The sequence below is a fragment of the Spermophilus citellus genome (assembly GCF_964194105.1).
Source record: "Spermophilus citellus genome assembly, chromosome: 14".
NCBI lineage: Eukaryota > Metazoa > Chordata > Mammalia > Rodentia > Sciuridae > Spermophilus > Spermophilus citellus.
In genome coordinates, this window is record NC_138194.1 from 34,116,928 (window position 1) to 34,132,823 (window position 15,896).

General features: G+C 35.2%; 2 protein-coding genes across 2 annotated transcripts in view; one reads left to right on the plus strand and one right to left on the minus strand.

The window, feature by feature from the left end:
* CSPP1 (centrosome and spindle pole associated protein 1) overlaps positions 1 to 15,896 on the minus strand; it is a 152,768-nt gene that overhangs the window by 135,215 nt on the left and 1,657 nt on the right. The gene's annotated exons all lie outside the window — the stretch shown is intronic.
* Positions 305 to 14,740, plus strand: COPS5 (COP9 signalosome subunit 5). Its single transcript, XM_081265963.1, has 8 exons — positions 305 to 599; positions 2,752 to 2,986; positions 4,097 to 4,225; positions 4,836 to 4,901; positions 5,979 to 6,064; positions 9,897 to 10,008; positions 13,489 to 13,637; positions 14,500 to 14,740. The coding sequence occupies exons 1-8, from the start codon at positions 457 to 459 to the stop codon at positions 14,582 to 14,584; spliced, it is 1,005 nt and encodes a 334-aa protein (XP_081122089.1). The 5' UTR covers positions 305 to 456; the 3' UTR covers positions 14,585 to 14,740.

A 15,896-nucleotide genomic window follows, 5' to 3' on the forward strand; every position in this document is an offset into this window, starting at 1 on the left:
AGCTCCACCCATATTTCCTACGGCGGAGGCCGAGCCTGCGCAATAGAACTGAGACGGCCAAATCCAGTTTCTGGCATAACGTTACGAGCCCTTCTTCCGGTGAGGAAGGCTATACCATTCTCAAATAGAATCATTGTGTTTGTCCTAATTCACACATAATTCACACAGTTTTCCTAGACAGTAACTTTTCCTTTCAACCACAAGACTTCCTCTCTCCATAATTTTTAAAGTAATCGCTTTTTACATAGTCGTATTTCAAAAGAGACACGTGTCTCCCCTGCCATTCCGAATGGTATGTGCCGACCTCACCTCCGGTGTTAGGTGTCATGGATGCCCCGAGAGTCTAGTAAGAATTTGCACCCGTGGTGGGGAAGGTCTGAAACCCACACCTGAAAACCCGGTGAAGTAAAGTTGCGTTTTGGTTGTGGAAGTGACAACTTCTCCGATTCCTCGGCGATGGCGGCGTCCGGGAGCGGTATGGCCCAGAAAACCTGGGAATTGGCCAACAACATGCAAGAAGCCCAGAGTATTGATGAAATCTACAAATACGACAAAAAACAGCAGCAAGAAATCCTGGCGGCGAAACCCTGGACTAAGGAGTGAGGAGGTCCCTGGCGAGACGCAGGGGAGGGACGGGATGGCGGGAATTTAAGAGACCCAGGGAGAGTGGGAGTCGAAGCGGGTGGAGAGCTTGTTTTGGTTTTTTTTTAAGGGGAGAGTGGAGAATAGAATGAGAGCTTTGTATCTATCTTTATCCTTCTTAGTAAGACCTAAGCCTCTCCTCGAGGGGCTGTTTGACTCTCCTTTCTTTAATCCATTTACTACTAGAGGATGTAAATGAAGAACAAGCGGTGCTTTAAATTGACACTTTTCAACATCTTTTCACATATGCCATACACTCTACCTTGAACCAGGTGTCATCATGCATGTTTTGGGGGCCTTCAGCTGATCCCAAAATGGGGATTGCAGCTGAAATCAAGTTACCAGGCCAAGGGTCTCAAAAATGAAAAGAGACCTATAATATCGTTTTTGATTGCTGGTAATTATTTCAGAGACACACAGTCTCTACCCAGCCTCCAAAATGTTGCTTCACCAGTTCACCTAAGCCAGTATTTATAAAAATAGAGCTTAAGGCTCTTTGCTTCTTACTAAAATCCATGTGTCCCTGGAAATAATGACAAGTCAGGAAAGGGCTCTTCACCCCACTGTATTAGGGAGAGAGTAAAAAAGACCACAAAGGGCCCGATCTATGAAGAGATAGGAGAAATGTGGTCAACAGCAGAACATACTTTATCAGCCTCACAGTTTTTTTCAGAGTTAGATAATTGTCCATGTATTCAATTTTAGCAATGTTTATTGAGTATTTAATATGAGCCAGGCACTGAGCTAGGGATTTTCATGTCATTTAATCTGCATGACAACCCAATACTGTATTTTCATTCCTTTTTTGCAAATAAGAAAATACATAAGAAACTTACTTTTTGGTCATACTGAGGTAGTGAACTCTTAAATGAGCAATAGACCTAAGACCAAATCTCACAATTGCCACTTAACTAGTTGACCTTAGGAAACCAATTTATCCATCTTCATTTATCTATAATATAGAAATAAAACCTACCTATTAGTGATGTCATGAAGATTAGATGAATTGATAAATTAAAAGGATCTAGAATTATGTAATGGGAGCACATTAACTATTATCTCCCCCCCGCCCCCCCGCATGTTTTTCCCAGTAAAGGGTGGAGTCAAAATTTTATGTCTTGACTTCCAATACCAGGTCTCCATATCTTTCAGCTTGTTGTTGAAATCTGGCAAAGGTTGGGAATTAAACTTGGTTGTTTTCTTGGAGCAGGCATCTTCAACGTCTTCTTAAGAGACATTTACTGACTGCTCTCTACAATCTGGTTAGATTGCCTGATTATCTCCTTACTCCTATGGCAGGATCTTCTATTTTAGGTAGATGTAGTTTATTTGGAAAATATCAGCTTGTCTCACTGTGGTTCTCATACTCATTTCAGCTGTCTTCAGCTGCATCAGCGATATCAAAATATTTTTTATTCAAGAATTTATTCATATCCAATGATGACAAATTCTAGAATAGTGGTCATAGGAGAAGTAAGGACACTAGGGCTATGTTTTGATTTTGAGGCTGATATCACAGAGGGAGACCACACCTTTCAACAAACTATTCAATAGTACCACAATGCTAATAACAGCACTTAAGGTTTTAGTATATGTCAGGCACTAATTTTAGTATTTTATACACTTTTTTTCATCCTAACAACTATGAAATACACATAAGAAAACTGAGGCACAAACATTAAATGGTTGGCACAGCACCACAGCTAGAGCATGGCAGTGCAAAAATTAGGGTGGATGTTAGAGTCCACATTCATAATCATTAAGCTAGAAGGTACACCTGAGAAGGGTTAGACACAACCATTCCAACCAGAGTCAGAATCAGAAATATGCTGATTCCAAGTCAAGGGAGAAAAAGCCTACTCAAAGTATGTTTTTCCCTCTTAAACATATTTAAAAACTATTTCAGACTTCTCCCCCACAGGGGAATACTGTACAGGACTATGACCTGTTTATTATTTCTAGTGCCCTGTAGAAACTCCTTTTCTACTTCCTTTTTCTTCCCACATTCATTTCTGTAAATCCCTTCAGTACTTGTTATCTTCACAAAAACTTCTTTTGAAATTGTACTCTATATAAGAAATTTAATTACACCATGATTTTGTTTTGTAGTCACCATTACTTTAAATACTGCAAAATCTCAGCTTTGGCTCTACTAAAAATGGTGATGCATGCCAGATCAGGAGGCAACTTGGAAGTGATGGGTTTGATGCTAGGAAAGGTGGACGGTGAAACCATGATCATTATGGACAGTTTTGCTTTGCCTGTAGAGGGCACTGAAACCCGAGTAAATGCTCAGGCTGCTGCATATGAGTACATGGCTGCATACATAGAAAACGCCAAACAGGTAAAAATGTTTTCTTAAAGTTTAGTCCCTACAGAATCTCAAGGTGACTTTTGAGTTTCTAAACTGAAAACTATTTTTTTACGTTAAATTTTATATTTTAAATTCAACAATTTCTATATAAAATAATATAAGATTAGAAGCATGATAAGATTTATACTATGGGGACTGAGGGTGTAGCTCAGTAGTAAAGCACTTTCCTAGAATGCTCAGAGTCCTGGATTTGATCCCCAGCACTGGAGGAAAAAAAGGATTTAGAGCATAGACCTCCACACAAAATAAATTCTCATTCATTATCAGATGTGTGTTTAAAATCAAAAGTCTGATCCAGGCGTGGTGGCACACTCCTCTAATCCCAGCAACTTGGGAGGATGAGGCAAGAGGATCACAAATTCAAGGCTAGTCTTAGCTGCTAAGTAATTTGCAATATCCTGTCTCAAATTTTAAATTAAAAAAAAAAAGGCAGGGGGTGCTATGGATGTGACTCAATGGTTAAGCACCCCAGGGTTCAATCCCCAGAACCTAAAAAATAAGTCTGAGTGCTGAGAATGTATCTCTGTGGTAGAGTGCATACTTAGCATGCACAAAGCCTGAGTTTAGTCCCCAACACCAAAAATCAAAAAGTTTGGAAACAACCTAAATATTCATGAATATAAAACCAGTTAAATAAATGATGATACATTCTTCTTAGGCAGCCTTTAAAAAAAATAGCTATCTATATATTTACTTACATAGAGCAAACCCTAGAATAATTTGTTGAGTAAAAAAGCAAAGTATAAAACACTGTATATGGCATGCTATTGTGTGTCACTGTGTTTATTAATTTACTACATGTATGTAAAAATATCTCTATAAGGCTATGTAAGCAGGGGTAGAAATCAGCTGAAGTGAAAGAGATGGGAAGGAGACTGAATACCTTTATTGTTCTTGTAGTTTGTTAATTTTGTGCTTTGTACACATATTACCTATTCAAATAACTCCTTTTTTAACAAAAGCAGTATATTCTAAGAATTATTTTGCTTGATGTTTACTGCAATGCTACATAAAACAAATAATAAATGTCTTGAAAATTAAACAGAAATCTCAAGCTCCTTTGTCCTCTTCATTTGTTAGGTTGGTCGCCTTGAAAATGCAATTGGCTGGTACCATAGCCACCCTGGCTATGGCTGCTGGCTTTCTGGGATTGATGTTAGTACACAGATGCTTAACCAGCAGTTCCAAGAACCATTCGTAGCAGTGGTAGTAAGTACTTTTAAACCAGTTTTAATTAAGTTCTTCATGAACATTTACTAAAACAAGATTTAAAACAGTATACTAAAGAGCAAAAGCTCTGGTGTCAATCTGTAAAGACTTGAATCAGAATTCTACCTCTTAATAAAATTGGGGCTTTGAGCAAGTTACTTAATCTCTCTATAACTCACACCCTACCCACAAAAGATGAGGGTAATCAGCACACATGTCTCAGCACTCAGCTCATCAGAGGTATTCCATTAGTGTTCTTTGACTAGAGTAAGCAGGAAATGCTAGAGGTCGTTTCAGATAGAATCCCATATTCTAAGAGGAAAGTAAAAATTGTTCATCTATTAAAAGGAAAAAAAATCCCTTTAAAAAGAGATGAGCAAATTCTCAAATAATAATCCTAAATGATGTAACAACTAAATGTAATCTCTAAATTTCCTGTGAGGAATTCCTATGTTTAACCATTTCAAAAAAACTTTCTGGTTTGATTATTTTTTTCATATTGTTTGGTCATTTATTGTGTAACATTTGTATTTCTAGATATATAATATTTTAATAAATAGCAGTATATAATGATTTGTATTGACAGATGTTAAATATATCTTTCTTGTAGATTGATCCAACAAGAACAATATCTGCAGGAAAAGTGAATCTTGGAGCCTTTAGGACATACCCAAAGGTAATTTTTAAAAATTATAAGACATAATTTTTTTTTCTTTTTTGAGTACCAGGGATTGAATTCTTGAGCACTTAGCTACTGAGCCACATCCCCAGCCCTATTTTGTATTTTATTTAGAGACAGGGTCTCACTGAGTTGCTTAGCAACTCACTGTTATCAAGTCTGTCTTTGAATTTGCTATCTTTGTGTCTCAGCCTCCCAAGCTGCTGGGATTATAGTATAAGTCTTTTTTTTTTTTCTCAGTTGTTGATAGATCTTTATTTTATTTATTTATTTATACGTGGTGCTAAGAATCAAACCTAGTGCCTCACACATGCCAGGCAAGTATGCTACCGCTGAACCACAGTCCTAGCCCTAAGTCATAATTTTTTAAACTCCAAATATTTCGCTTATTTTTAAGGATATGCTGTGACTAGTATCTCTGTCCTAAAATAGTTTGTTTAAAGTAGCAAACTACCACAAACTGACTCTTAACAAAAGAAAATGCATTTATGTTATTTGTTATCAATTTTACTGGAAAAGCAGTCTTTATATGGGAGCGGGCATAATCTAGGATTGAACTCAGGGGCACTCAACCACTGGGCTACATTCCCCAGCCCTTTTTAGTATTTTATTTAGAGACAGGGTCTCACTGAGTTTCTTAGCACTTTGTTTTTGGTGAGGTTGGCTTTGAACTTGCAATCCCCCTGCCTCTTAAGTCACTGGTATTACAGGTGTATACCACCACGCCCAGTCAGTAATCTTTATTTAGTAGTATTTGTGTAACAATGGCATTCTGACAGGCACTAGAGAAACAGCAAGCTACAGTTCCCTCCTCTGGAGGAAGCTTGTAGTCTGCAGTAGATGATGCATAGGTATATATCTCCTAAGATCAAAAAAAAAATTAATCTATAAATCAAATCCAGCCTATTGCCAATTATATATATATATATATATAATTTTTAAGAGTATTTCTGTTGAATATTCATCTCCCCAAAATTAATGCTCCTATAAATAAAAAGCTGCAGAGAAAAAAACAATTTATCTTTGGTTTTTATTTTATTTTGTTTTTTAATCTTCTGTATTATTTTTGTTTAGGGCTACAAACCTCCTGATGAAGGACCTTCTGAATACCAAACTATTCCACTCAACAAAATAGAAGACTTTGGTGTACATTGCAAACAGTAAGTAACTAAAAAAACGTATCTGAATCCAAAATCACAGGAAACCTCAGAGATCATCCAGTCCAAGCCCTTTATTTTACAGATGAGAAAAAGAATGACAAAAATGCATTTCATAATATAACACCTTTTGAAATAATAGTTTAAAATGAAGATTTAGGATAATGTTAAAAAATTTTATTAATTTTTTTAATAAAAATGGACTTTTATTTTATTCATTTATTTATACACAATGCTGAGAATCAAACCCAGTGCCTCACACATATGAGGCAAGTGCTCTTTCACTGAGCCATGATCCCATTTTTTACACAAATGGAGCACAACTTTTCATTTCTCTGGTTGTACATGATGTAGAGTCACATCATTCATGCAGTTATACCTATACATATGTTAATATTGTATGTCTCTTTCCCCCACATCTCCCTCTCCTTCTCTCCCTCCCCTCTACTTAATCCAAAGTTCCTCCATTCTTTGCCCACCCCCCAAAGTTCCTCCATTCTTCCTCCCCCTGCACCATCATTATGGATCAGCATCCACTTATCAGACAAAATATTTGGCCTTTGGTTTTTATTTTAATGTTAAAGAAGCTAGTGGAATCAGTTTTCTTTACCTTTTAAATATATCTTATCACCTATCATCTTCATCCAAGCCACAACTAATACTGCATATATGTTTTGCCTCTTAAAATTGTTTTCTCAGCCAAACTAAAATGTGAGACTGTGTTTCTTCTCAGAATGATTTTCCATCTCACCAAGAATAAGATCCTTGGGCTAGGGTTGTAGCTTAATGGTAGAGTACTCGCCTCCCACACGTGGAAGGCACTGGGTTCCATCCTTAGCACCACATAAAAATATAAAAAACATAAATAAATAAGTAAAGGTATCGTGTTCATCTGCAATTAAAAATAATAGAATAAGAACCTTAAGCCTTGCCATAGACTACACAACCCCATATGGTCTAGCGCCCACACTCTCTCAAGGCTTATCTCTTAGCACTATCCCATGGTTCAGTTCAGCAGTACTTATCTCTTTAGCTGAACCCATGGTTCAATCCAGCAGTACTTATCTCTTTAGTGTTTCTCAGATGGATCCCCCAGGCTTCTGCCTTAGGGCTTTTATACTTACTGTTCCTTTTACCTGGAACATTCTTCCTTATTTCCATATGGCTCCCTAACTGTTTTAATTGTTGACTATCTATTTAAGAGTCACCTTAACAGAGAATGTTCATTGATCACCCTATCTCAAAATAATACCTTCCTGTCACTTTGTGTCTACTTTCTCTGCTTTCTTTTTCTTCATAGCACTTGTCACTATCTGATATGTTTGCATCCTTATTATTGACCCCTTGAGCATGTGAATTTTATTAGAATTATTTGCTGCTGTAGCCTTGCTTTTAAAACAGCAAGGCAGGTTTGGGGTTCTGGCTCAGAGGTAGAGTGCTCACCTAGCATGCGTGAGGCCCTGGGTTCCATCCTCAGCACCACATAAAAATGAAATAAAGGTTCTGTGTTCACTTACAACGAAAATAAATAAATAAATATTTAAAAAAAACAGCAAGGCACATAGAAGAGAGGGCACTAAAAACACCTCTTATCCCAACTTCAATGAGTATCTTGATTATTCATGTGCTCTTATTTTTCTGCTTAGAAATTCTTAGATAATTCAGATTTTCTAAAATTGAGTTTTTAAATATTCTGGTTTTCAATCATGTCTGACATATTTCTATAATAACTACCTCTACCCTAAATGATTAGGATTAAGCATTTAATTTGACCTTTTGAAAAGAATTTGGACCATTTCTGTTTAAGGAAATTGCTCCTAATCATTTTTCTGATTAACAATTATGTTTTCATATTAATTTTTTTTCTGTAACCTAACAGCACCTTTCCCTATTTTTCTTTCTGTTGGTTCATTCTTTTGTCTTCCTTAAATAAGTTTCTTTTGACAAGTACCCCACTTGATACTCTGAAATAGTAGCCTATCAGAGAGGAGTAGCTACTTTGCTAGTTCCTACATTGCTAGAGCCTAGAATTTTGAACCAAAAATTGCTAGAATATTCAAAAACATTCTCTTTGGATTGATTCCTAAATAAGAAAGAATAAGAACAAGTAAATTATTGGATTTATTTTTTGACAAATATTCAGTGAAGCATAGTGCCAAATCAAAAGAATAAGCATTTTGCATAGGCTATTATACATACATTTCCTAAATTACTTGATGATAGGTTATTATTAGCAGTTTATTGGCTTTCTTTTTCTTATAGTAAAGGTTATTTATTTATTTACTTATTCAATTAATTTATTTATTGATACTGGGGATTAAACCCAGGGGTGCTTTTTTATTGTGTTCATGTCACTTTTATCCTTTGCACCACTGCCCCAGAATCTGAGCCTTTATCTTTTCCTATCTGCCCCACTCCAGTGGCTTCCTTTGTGGGTATCCCTGCGTCCATTTTTTATCCTCTAGCATCTAATGGTATTACCACAATCAACTTTCTAAAACTCCCTTTGGCTATATCATTGCTCTACTCAAACACTTTCCATGAGTCCAAAGTACCTAAAGAATAAAAAATTATAAATTTCTTGACCTTTTACATGACATCTTCCAGCAACTGGACCTCAGTATGCCATTATAAGTTTCCCTCACAGTATTCTTCTCCTCTTGCTAAATTGGCCAAACCAATTCACTTATTACCCCTTACATGTGTTTCCTTTCATAGATGATGCTTTCTACCTAATGCCTTCTGTGTTCTCAACATACCTACACCATGGACTCTTTTTTTTTTTTTTTTTTTTTTTTTTTTTTGGTAATATTTATTTTTAGTTGTAGTTGGACACAACACCTTTATTTTATTTATTTATTTTTATGTGGTGCTGAGGATCAAACTCAGGGCCTCGCACGCACTAGGTGAATGCTCTACTGCTGAGCCACAATCCCAGCCCCACACTATAGACTCTTGTGAGAGTTACCCTAAAGTCCGACCTTTTCCCTAGGGCTTTGCATGTGGTTCTAGCTCTAAATGACCACTTCACATCCTCTTAAGAGTACTCATTATCTTGAATACTCAATTGGTAATTGTTTCTTTTTACATATACACTTTGGCATCGCTTACTGTTATTCAACATATTTCATTATATTTAATATTTTTGGATTCATTCCACTTCTATATAAATGGTGAGTTCCTAATAAAGAAGTTTCTTGTGCTTCTTTGTATCCACTAATGTGCATAACCTACTGAGATAGTTAAAATTTTGTTACATTTAAATTATGTATGTTTTTCAGACATTAACCAAATTTTCCTTGCCACAACCTGATTATAAATTAAGCACCTTTGGAAGCAGTAGAGATTATTTTAAGTATCTTAGAACATACTTTTAAAGTTTTCTTTTCCAAAAAGTAGTAAGCCCTAATCAGGGGATTAGAAAGGTAAGAATGAGGAGTGCACATGTCACTTTTAGTATATTTAAAAAGGCTAACAAAAATGATAGTGAATCCTAAAGAAGCAGCTCATTAAGTTTATGTGCTGTTAGCTGGAAGTTACAAAACTTAATAACACAAACATATCATTCAGAAAGTCTGATTATTAATAACTTCTTGGAAATTTCTGGGCTTCACAGAAGGAAAACATAAAATAAAGAAATTTTGTAGATAGAAGATTTGAAATCACACCCCTGAAGAAAAAGAAAATACATGGTTACTTCTTATTGTTAGACTAAAAACTAAAACATGACTATTTTAATATAAAGTATAATTTGCTTAAATTTGGCTATGACTTCTATATGATATAATTGAATAATTTTTTTTTTACTTATTCAATTTGTGCTTTTATTTCATAGATACTATGCCTTAGAAGTCTCATATTTCAAATCCTCTTTGGATCGCAAATTACTTGAGCTTTTGTGGAATAAATACTGGGTGAATACACTGAGTTCCTCTAGCTTGCTTACTGTGAGTACTCTACTTGTAAGGGATACATTTGAATTTTATATAAGCTATAAAAGCTGTTTAATATTTGAAACCCCCTTACACAGAAAAGCTGTACCAAACTTGGCCACAACAAGAGGGTTGGGATGGGATTCTGCACTGCTGAGCTAGATCAGAATTCTAGGCAAATCTTAGGTCTGTCTCATGTCAGAGAGACCAAGTATAAATGGCAAATAGAGTGGCCAGATCAGGGTGAGATCTGCTGTGCTTTCCTTAAAGGGATGTATAGAGGGGCTGGGGTTAGTGGCTCAGTGGTAGCCTAGCATGTATGAGGCTCTGGGTTCCATCCTCAGTACCACATAAAAATAAATAAAATGAAGGTATTATGTCTATCTACAACTTAAAAAAATATGTGGGAAAAAATGATGTCTAGCGGAAAAACTACAAATATTTGTTGTATCACATGTCTTTTGGACTCTGGTTTCAAGTAATAAGACACTCAGAAATAAGAAAGAAAATCATGGTGGGAGTATAGCTCCCTGGTAGAGTGCATACTTATGCTATGGGTCCTAGGTTCAGTCCCCAGCACCAGAAAAAAAAAGGAAAGAAAGTTATATAAGTTACTAAGTCTCAGAGTAGAGCATTCAAGCAATATTATAAAGTCTTGCTTTTTTCTCTCTCTCAGCTTTATTGATTAGTTTCAGTTTCAGGTTTCATGGGAAAGCAAGATGGCAACTTTAGCCTCAGATCTCCCAGTCTTACCCTTTCATGTTCAAAATAGGAAATCAAGGGCTGGGGTTGTAGCTCAGTGGTAGAGCGCTTGCCTAGCGAGGTGAGGGTTAGGTGAGAGGTGAGGTGAGGTTAGAGGTGAGGCATTTGGTTCAATCCTCAGCAGCACCACATACAAGCAAATAAAGGTTAAATTCTTTAAAAAAAAAAAAAAAAGCGGGGGGGGGGGGGGCGGGGGGGCGGGGAATCCAGAAATACACATACTCCTGCTTATTCTTAGGCAAAGCCTCATTGTTTCTGACTGACTTACTTAGGATACATGCTCTTCTACTTAGACCTTGTGTAGGCCAAGGGAATGAATTCAGTGAGTGCTGGGCTGGGGTGGAGGCAGCTCCTTCAGGAACTTAGTAAGATGGGGAAAGAGATCATAAGACTCTTGCTTTAAAGCAACAGATAGTGAGCAGCAAAAAATAGCTACTTATATTTAGCTACTGAATATTTTCTGATTATATCGCAAAAACCTAAAATATTTAGGAAGACATTTACTTAACAGCTTTTTCTATATTTAGAACTTAAGAACAGTTTTTTGCTTTTTTTAAAAAGTAGGCTATTTCTCGGCTGAGGATCTGGCTCAGTGGAGGAGTGCTTGCCTGGAAAGCATGAAGCCTTGGGTTCAATTCCCAGTACCAGGGAGGGGGAAAAAAAAAAAAAGGCTGTTTCAGTTAGTGCAGTGTACATAGTGATTAGAACCATGGGGTTTGGAGTAAAATAAACTGGATTTGAAAACAGCTCTGCTACTTTCTTTACTAGTTCTGATTACCTTCAGAAAGTTATTTAATGTGACTGAGACTTTCTCAGGTGTAAAATTATAATACTATATACATCATTAAGTATACTGAAAAATTTAGGACTTAATATAAAGCAATTGGTGGAATACCTGGCATATAATAAAGCCTCAATAAATGATTTTTTTGTTTGTTTGTTTGATGTATACAGAAAAATGTCACTTAAGCCTATTTACAATGATTGTAAACACAGTTATGACAAGGCTTCTGTTCTTATTGCTTATCCTCAGGGGTCAGAAGTAGTAGATTAGAAAGAAGAGATTGATCAGAGTAGTAAGTAAACATTGTTTCCTTTGTGCCAGACACTGCTAAATGCTTATTATATGTTGTTTCCTTAGAGGCAAATGTACTAATAGCAGCCAAAAGTGACACCTGGTGGCAAGCAGTGAAAACACTTCAAGACCAGAGCAGTCTGAGCCTTGGTGTAAAGGCAAAGAGATCAACCTACTCAGACCTGTGGCCCCTGTATTGTAGTACTGCATATACAAGGATATTAATAATCAGGAAACAATTAAATTTCATTTTTTCCTTTTTTGTGGTTTTACATAATCATAGCATTTTAAGAAAAAATATAGAATTATGTATTCAGCTTCTCTTTTTTTCCCAGCTAAAGTAATTACAGTATATAACCAAAAGGCTACCAGAAAAAAAAAAAGTTATTTTCTAATTTAGGAAATTAGTTCCTTATGTTCATTCTCTATGCATTTGAAATGTAATTGGGTATTTTAAAAAAAGCAGAAATGAGAAATGTAATTGGGTATATTTTATTATAGTTTTAATAATAGCTATTTCTAGTGTCCCACATTTTCATAGCTTGAGTAGCTAAATCTTCTGAATATGAAGTAGTCTATAAGCCTTAGAGTTTTTTTTCCAAGTCTGTGGTGTAAAACTGTATTTATTTCCTAAACTACTTACATCCAGACAAAATGAACATAGTTGCATCTTTTAACAATATCATAAATTTGTAAAATCACTAGAAGAACAAGTAACATTTTAAAGGGCCCTCTGATAGCTGTGATGACAGCAAATAACTTCTCATGTTAGGTGATAAATCTGTTTCCCTTATACCATCTTAAAAATTGAACAAGTAGGATAATGTTCTTATTTCTGCCAAGTTGTTTATTAATCTTCATTCTCCTCTATCAAAGATTTAGGAAAGAAATGTAACATACTTTGCAACTTGCATTTGTGAATTTTTTTATATTTTACACTACAACTAAAAAATTGTAAATATAACCAAGTGTAACTGTACATATGTAACTGTTTAAATTTTTCTTTATAAAAAGGATGTCATTTTCTAGAAAAATAATATAAACCAGTTTTCCAAATGGTAGGTATGCATGTGAGAATATAGCATTACTCTAAGATATAACTGTACTTATAGCTGAGTGCAATGATTACAGGTAGGTTTATTTTCTTCTTTATATTACTCTACATTTTCTAAAATTTCAGTGATAACTTAATTTTATAATCAAAGTCTAAAACAAGTGTTTTTTAAATATTGTCATAAGTACTAGTTCTGAAAGTTTATCTAACAATTATTAGGCCTTTTCTAGGTGCCATGGACAATTCTAAGAGTGTTATATATAAATATTAAACTTCATTTAATTTTCTCAATAGTCTTATATAATAATTATTGCTACCCTTTCCCATTTTCAGAAGAAGACCAGGAAGCATGCCCCAGGCTTCCTAGCTAATCTGCAGCAGCACCAGAACCTAGATTCAGTTCTGTGAATTTCAAAGCCTCCCATAACAACAAATATTATATTTAAGTGGTCAAAAAGAAAATTTCCAAATTTAATCTTAAAATTGTAAAAGGAAAAGTATCTATGTTCTAATGGCTTAAATTTAGAAGCAGTTTTTTAGGTGAAGACGGTTATAAATTGTAGGTTTCATATTATGTCCTGACAGAGTGCCATTTTCTCCTCAGAATGCAGACTATACCACTGGTCAGGTGTTTGATTTGTCTGAAAAGTTAGAGCAGTCAGAAGCTCAGCTGGGCCGAGGGAGTTTCATGTTGGGTTTAGAAACACATGATCGAAAGTCAGAAGACAAACTTGCCAAAGCTACAAGAGACAGGTAAGAGTAAATATGTAAGATTCTCACACCTAATTTTTTCTTTCAAAATTTGAAAATAATAGTAAGATTCAAATTCCTTACAGTTTAGCCTAGTTTTAACTTAGAATGGTACCTGAATATTAAAGTATTAGACTTTGAAGAATTCTCATATGCAGATTTTAACTTCAAAAATTTAGGAGACATTATATTAAAACATTAAAGGCTCAAAGTTCTGTATGTTGTGATACACACCTATAATCTCAGTCACTTTAGAGACTGAGGCAGGGGGATCACAAGTTCAAGGCCAATCTGGGCAATTTAATAAAATGCCATATCAAAAAAGTGTTGGCAATATAGCTCACTGGTAGAGCACTTGCCTAGCTTGTGTGAGGCCCTGGGTTCAATCCCTAGTACTCCCCCAAAAAAAGAAAAGCATAGGATTATTTTTTAAATTATTCTAAATGATAAAGGATAAGGCTTTATGTAATATTAGAATCCTATAATTACAGATTAATGTGTCATTAATATATAATTTATAACATTGTATGTTATTATATTTTCATAAATATAATAATAATATATAATTTTAGTTGTCTTCTAAAACAGAACTTTTCCCAAAGCTGCTGACAAATAACAAAATTAACAATTTAGAATTGTTTCAAATTTTACATTGTCATTCTTGTATGAAGGTTCTAGTAAGTAATGAAATGGGTTAAAAGATATGAAGAAGTCTAAAATTACAAGGGTAAACTTCAGATTGGTGTGATTTGGGAGTATGAATGAAACTGAGAAAATATTGGAAGTGTACAGATAAACTTGAGAGGAGAAGTGCATGCATGTTTGAACCATTTTCAGTTTGTGACATTATGTCTTTTCTTTTCAGCTGTAAAACCACCATAGAAGCCATCCATGGATTGATGTCTCAGGTTATTAAGGATAAACTGTTTAATCAAATTAACATCTCTTAAACAGTCACTGATAGTACTTTTGCCTGAAAACTGGTATGCGGAAAAATACTCAAGTAATACTTTTAAAACCAGTTACCAAAAATCTAATTAGAAGTATAAGGTGCTCTGAAATGTCCTGAATATTAACATCCTGTAATAAAACTCTATAAAATTAAATTGTCTGTTTCTTTTGTGGGTGAAACTGCATTATTTTTCTAGTATCCTTTAATGCTCTTGAATATGAAAGAAAAAATATTAGACCCTTTCTATTTTTTGAAGCATCTTGCCTATCTAAATTAATCAATGAATTTCAGCATTTCATTTGACATACTATGGCCAAAACCACTTTTGATTTTTGCCTATACCTTCTTTTGACGGTCTGTTAGTAAAGATAAAATTTAACATTTTTATGTTGCTATAAAATATTAGCCAAGTCATACCCTAGATTATTTTCCTGAAAATCAAGTAACTTTATTAGAGACAGAACAAACATAGCCCAGAGTATTCAAATATTTGCCAGTGATTTTCCTGAACCAGGCCCAATGTTACTCTCTAGAAGTAAATTGAACAAGCTAAACATGGCCACTGTCCTCACAGAACTTAACTATGGAGGCTAAGGCTAGTTGACAAGCACATAAGTATACTATTGTGAAGAGAGAAATAAAATATGCTGGTGAATTTTTGGGAGAAACGCTTCTTCCAAAGAGGACTTAGCAAAGTTCAGGTGAAACATGAAGGAAAGGAGGACTAGCCAGAAAAGGGTAATAGGTAGGCAGTTACTATTCTAGTCGGAGAATACAACAATGGACAGGTGGCCTGGGGCAGAAAGCTTCAAGGAAATGAAATCAGTTCTGCTTGAAATTAGTATGCCTAATACATCAACTAAACTTTCACTTTACATCCAATCATCACTTTGGATTTGAAGCTGCCTATCCAATAGAAGGATAATTTCTGATTAGTTATCCCAGAGAAGGGGAGAAATAAAAGATAGGAGATAATTATCTGATAGAAGGAAGGTAGATCCTACTGGGGCCTTTGGAGTTGATCCTCATAGCACTGGGGAGTTAAAAGAGTTATTAACAGCAGAAATATTCTGCATTATTTTTTCTAAGCACTCTATAGAGATTTGACAGTAAAGACCAGATGAAATAACCTATGTAATAAAGAATGAATAGAGGGGCTCCACACAGTGGCACATGCCTGTTGGGAGGCTGAGGCAGGAGGATCACAAGTTCAAAGCCAGGCTCAGTAATTTAGGCCGTAAGCAACTCAGCGAGACCCTGTCTCTAAATAAAATATTAAAAAGGGCTTGGGATGTGGTTCAGTAGTAATC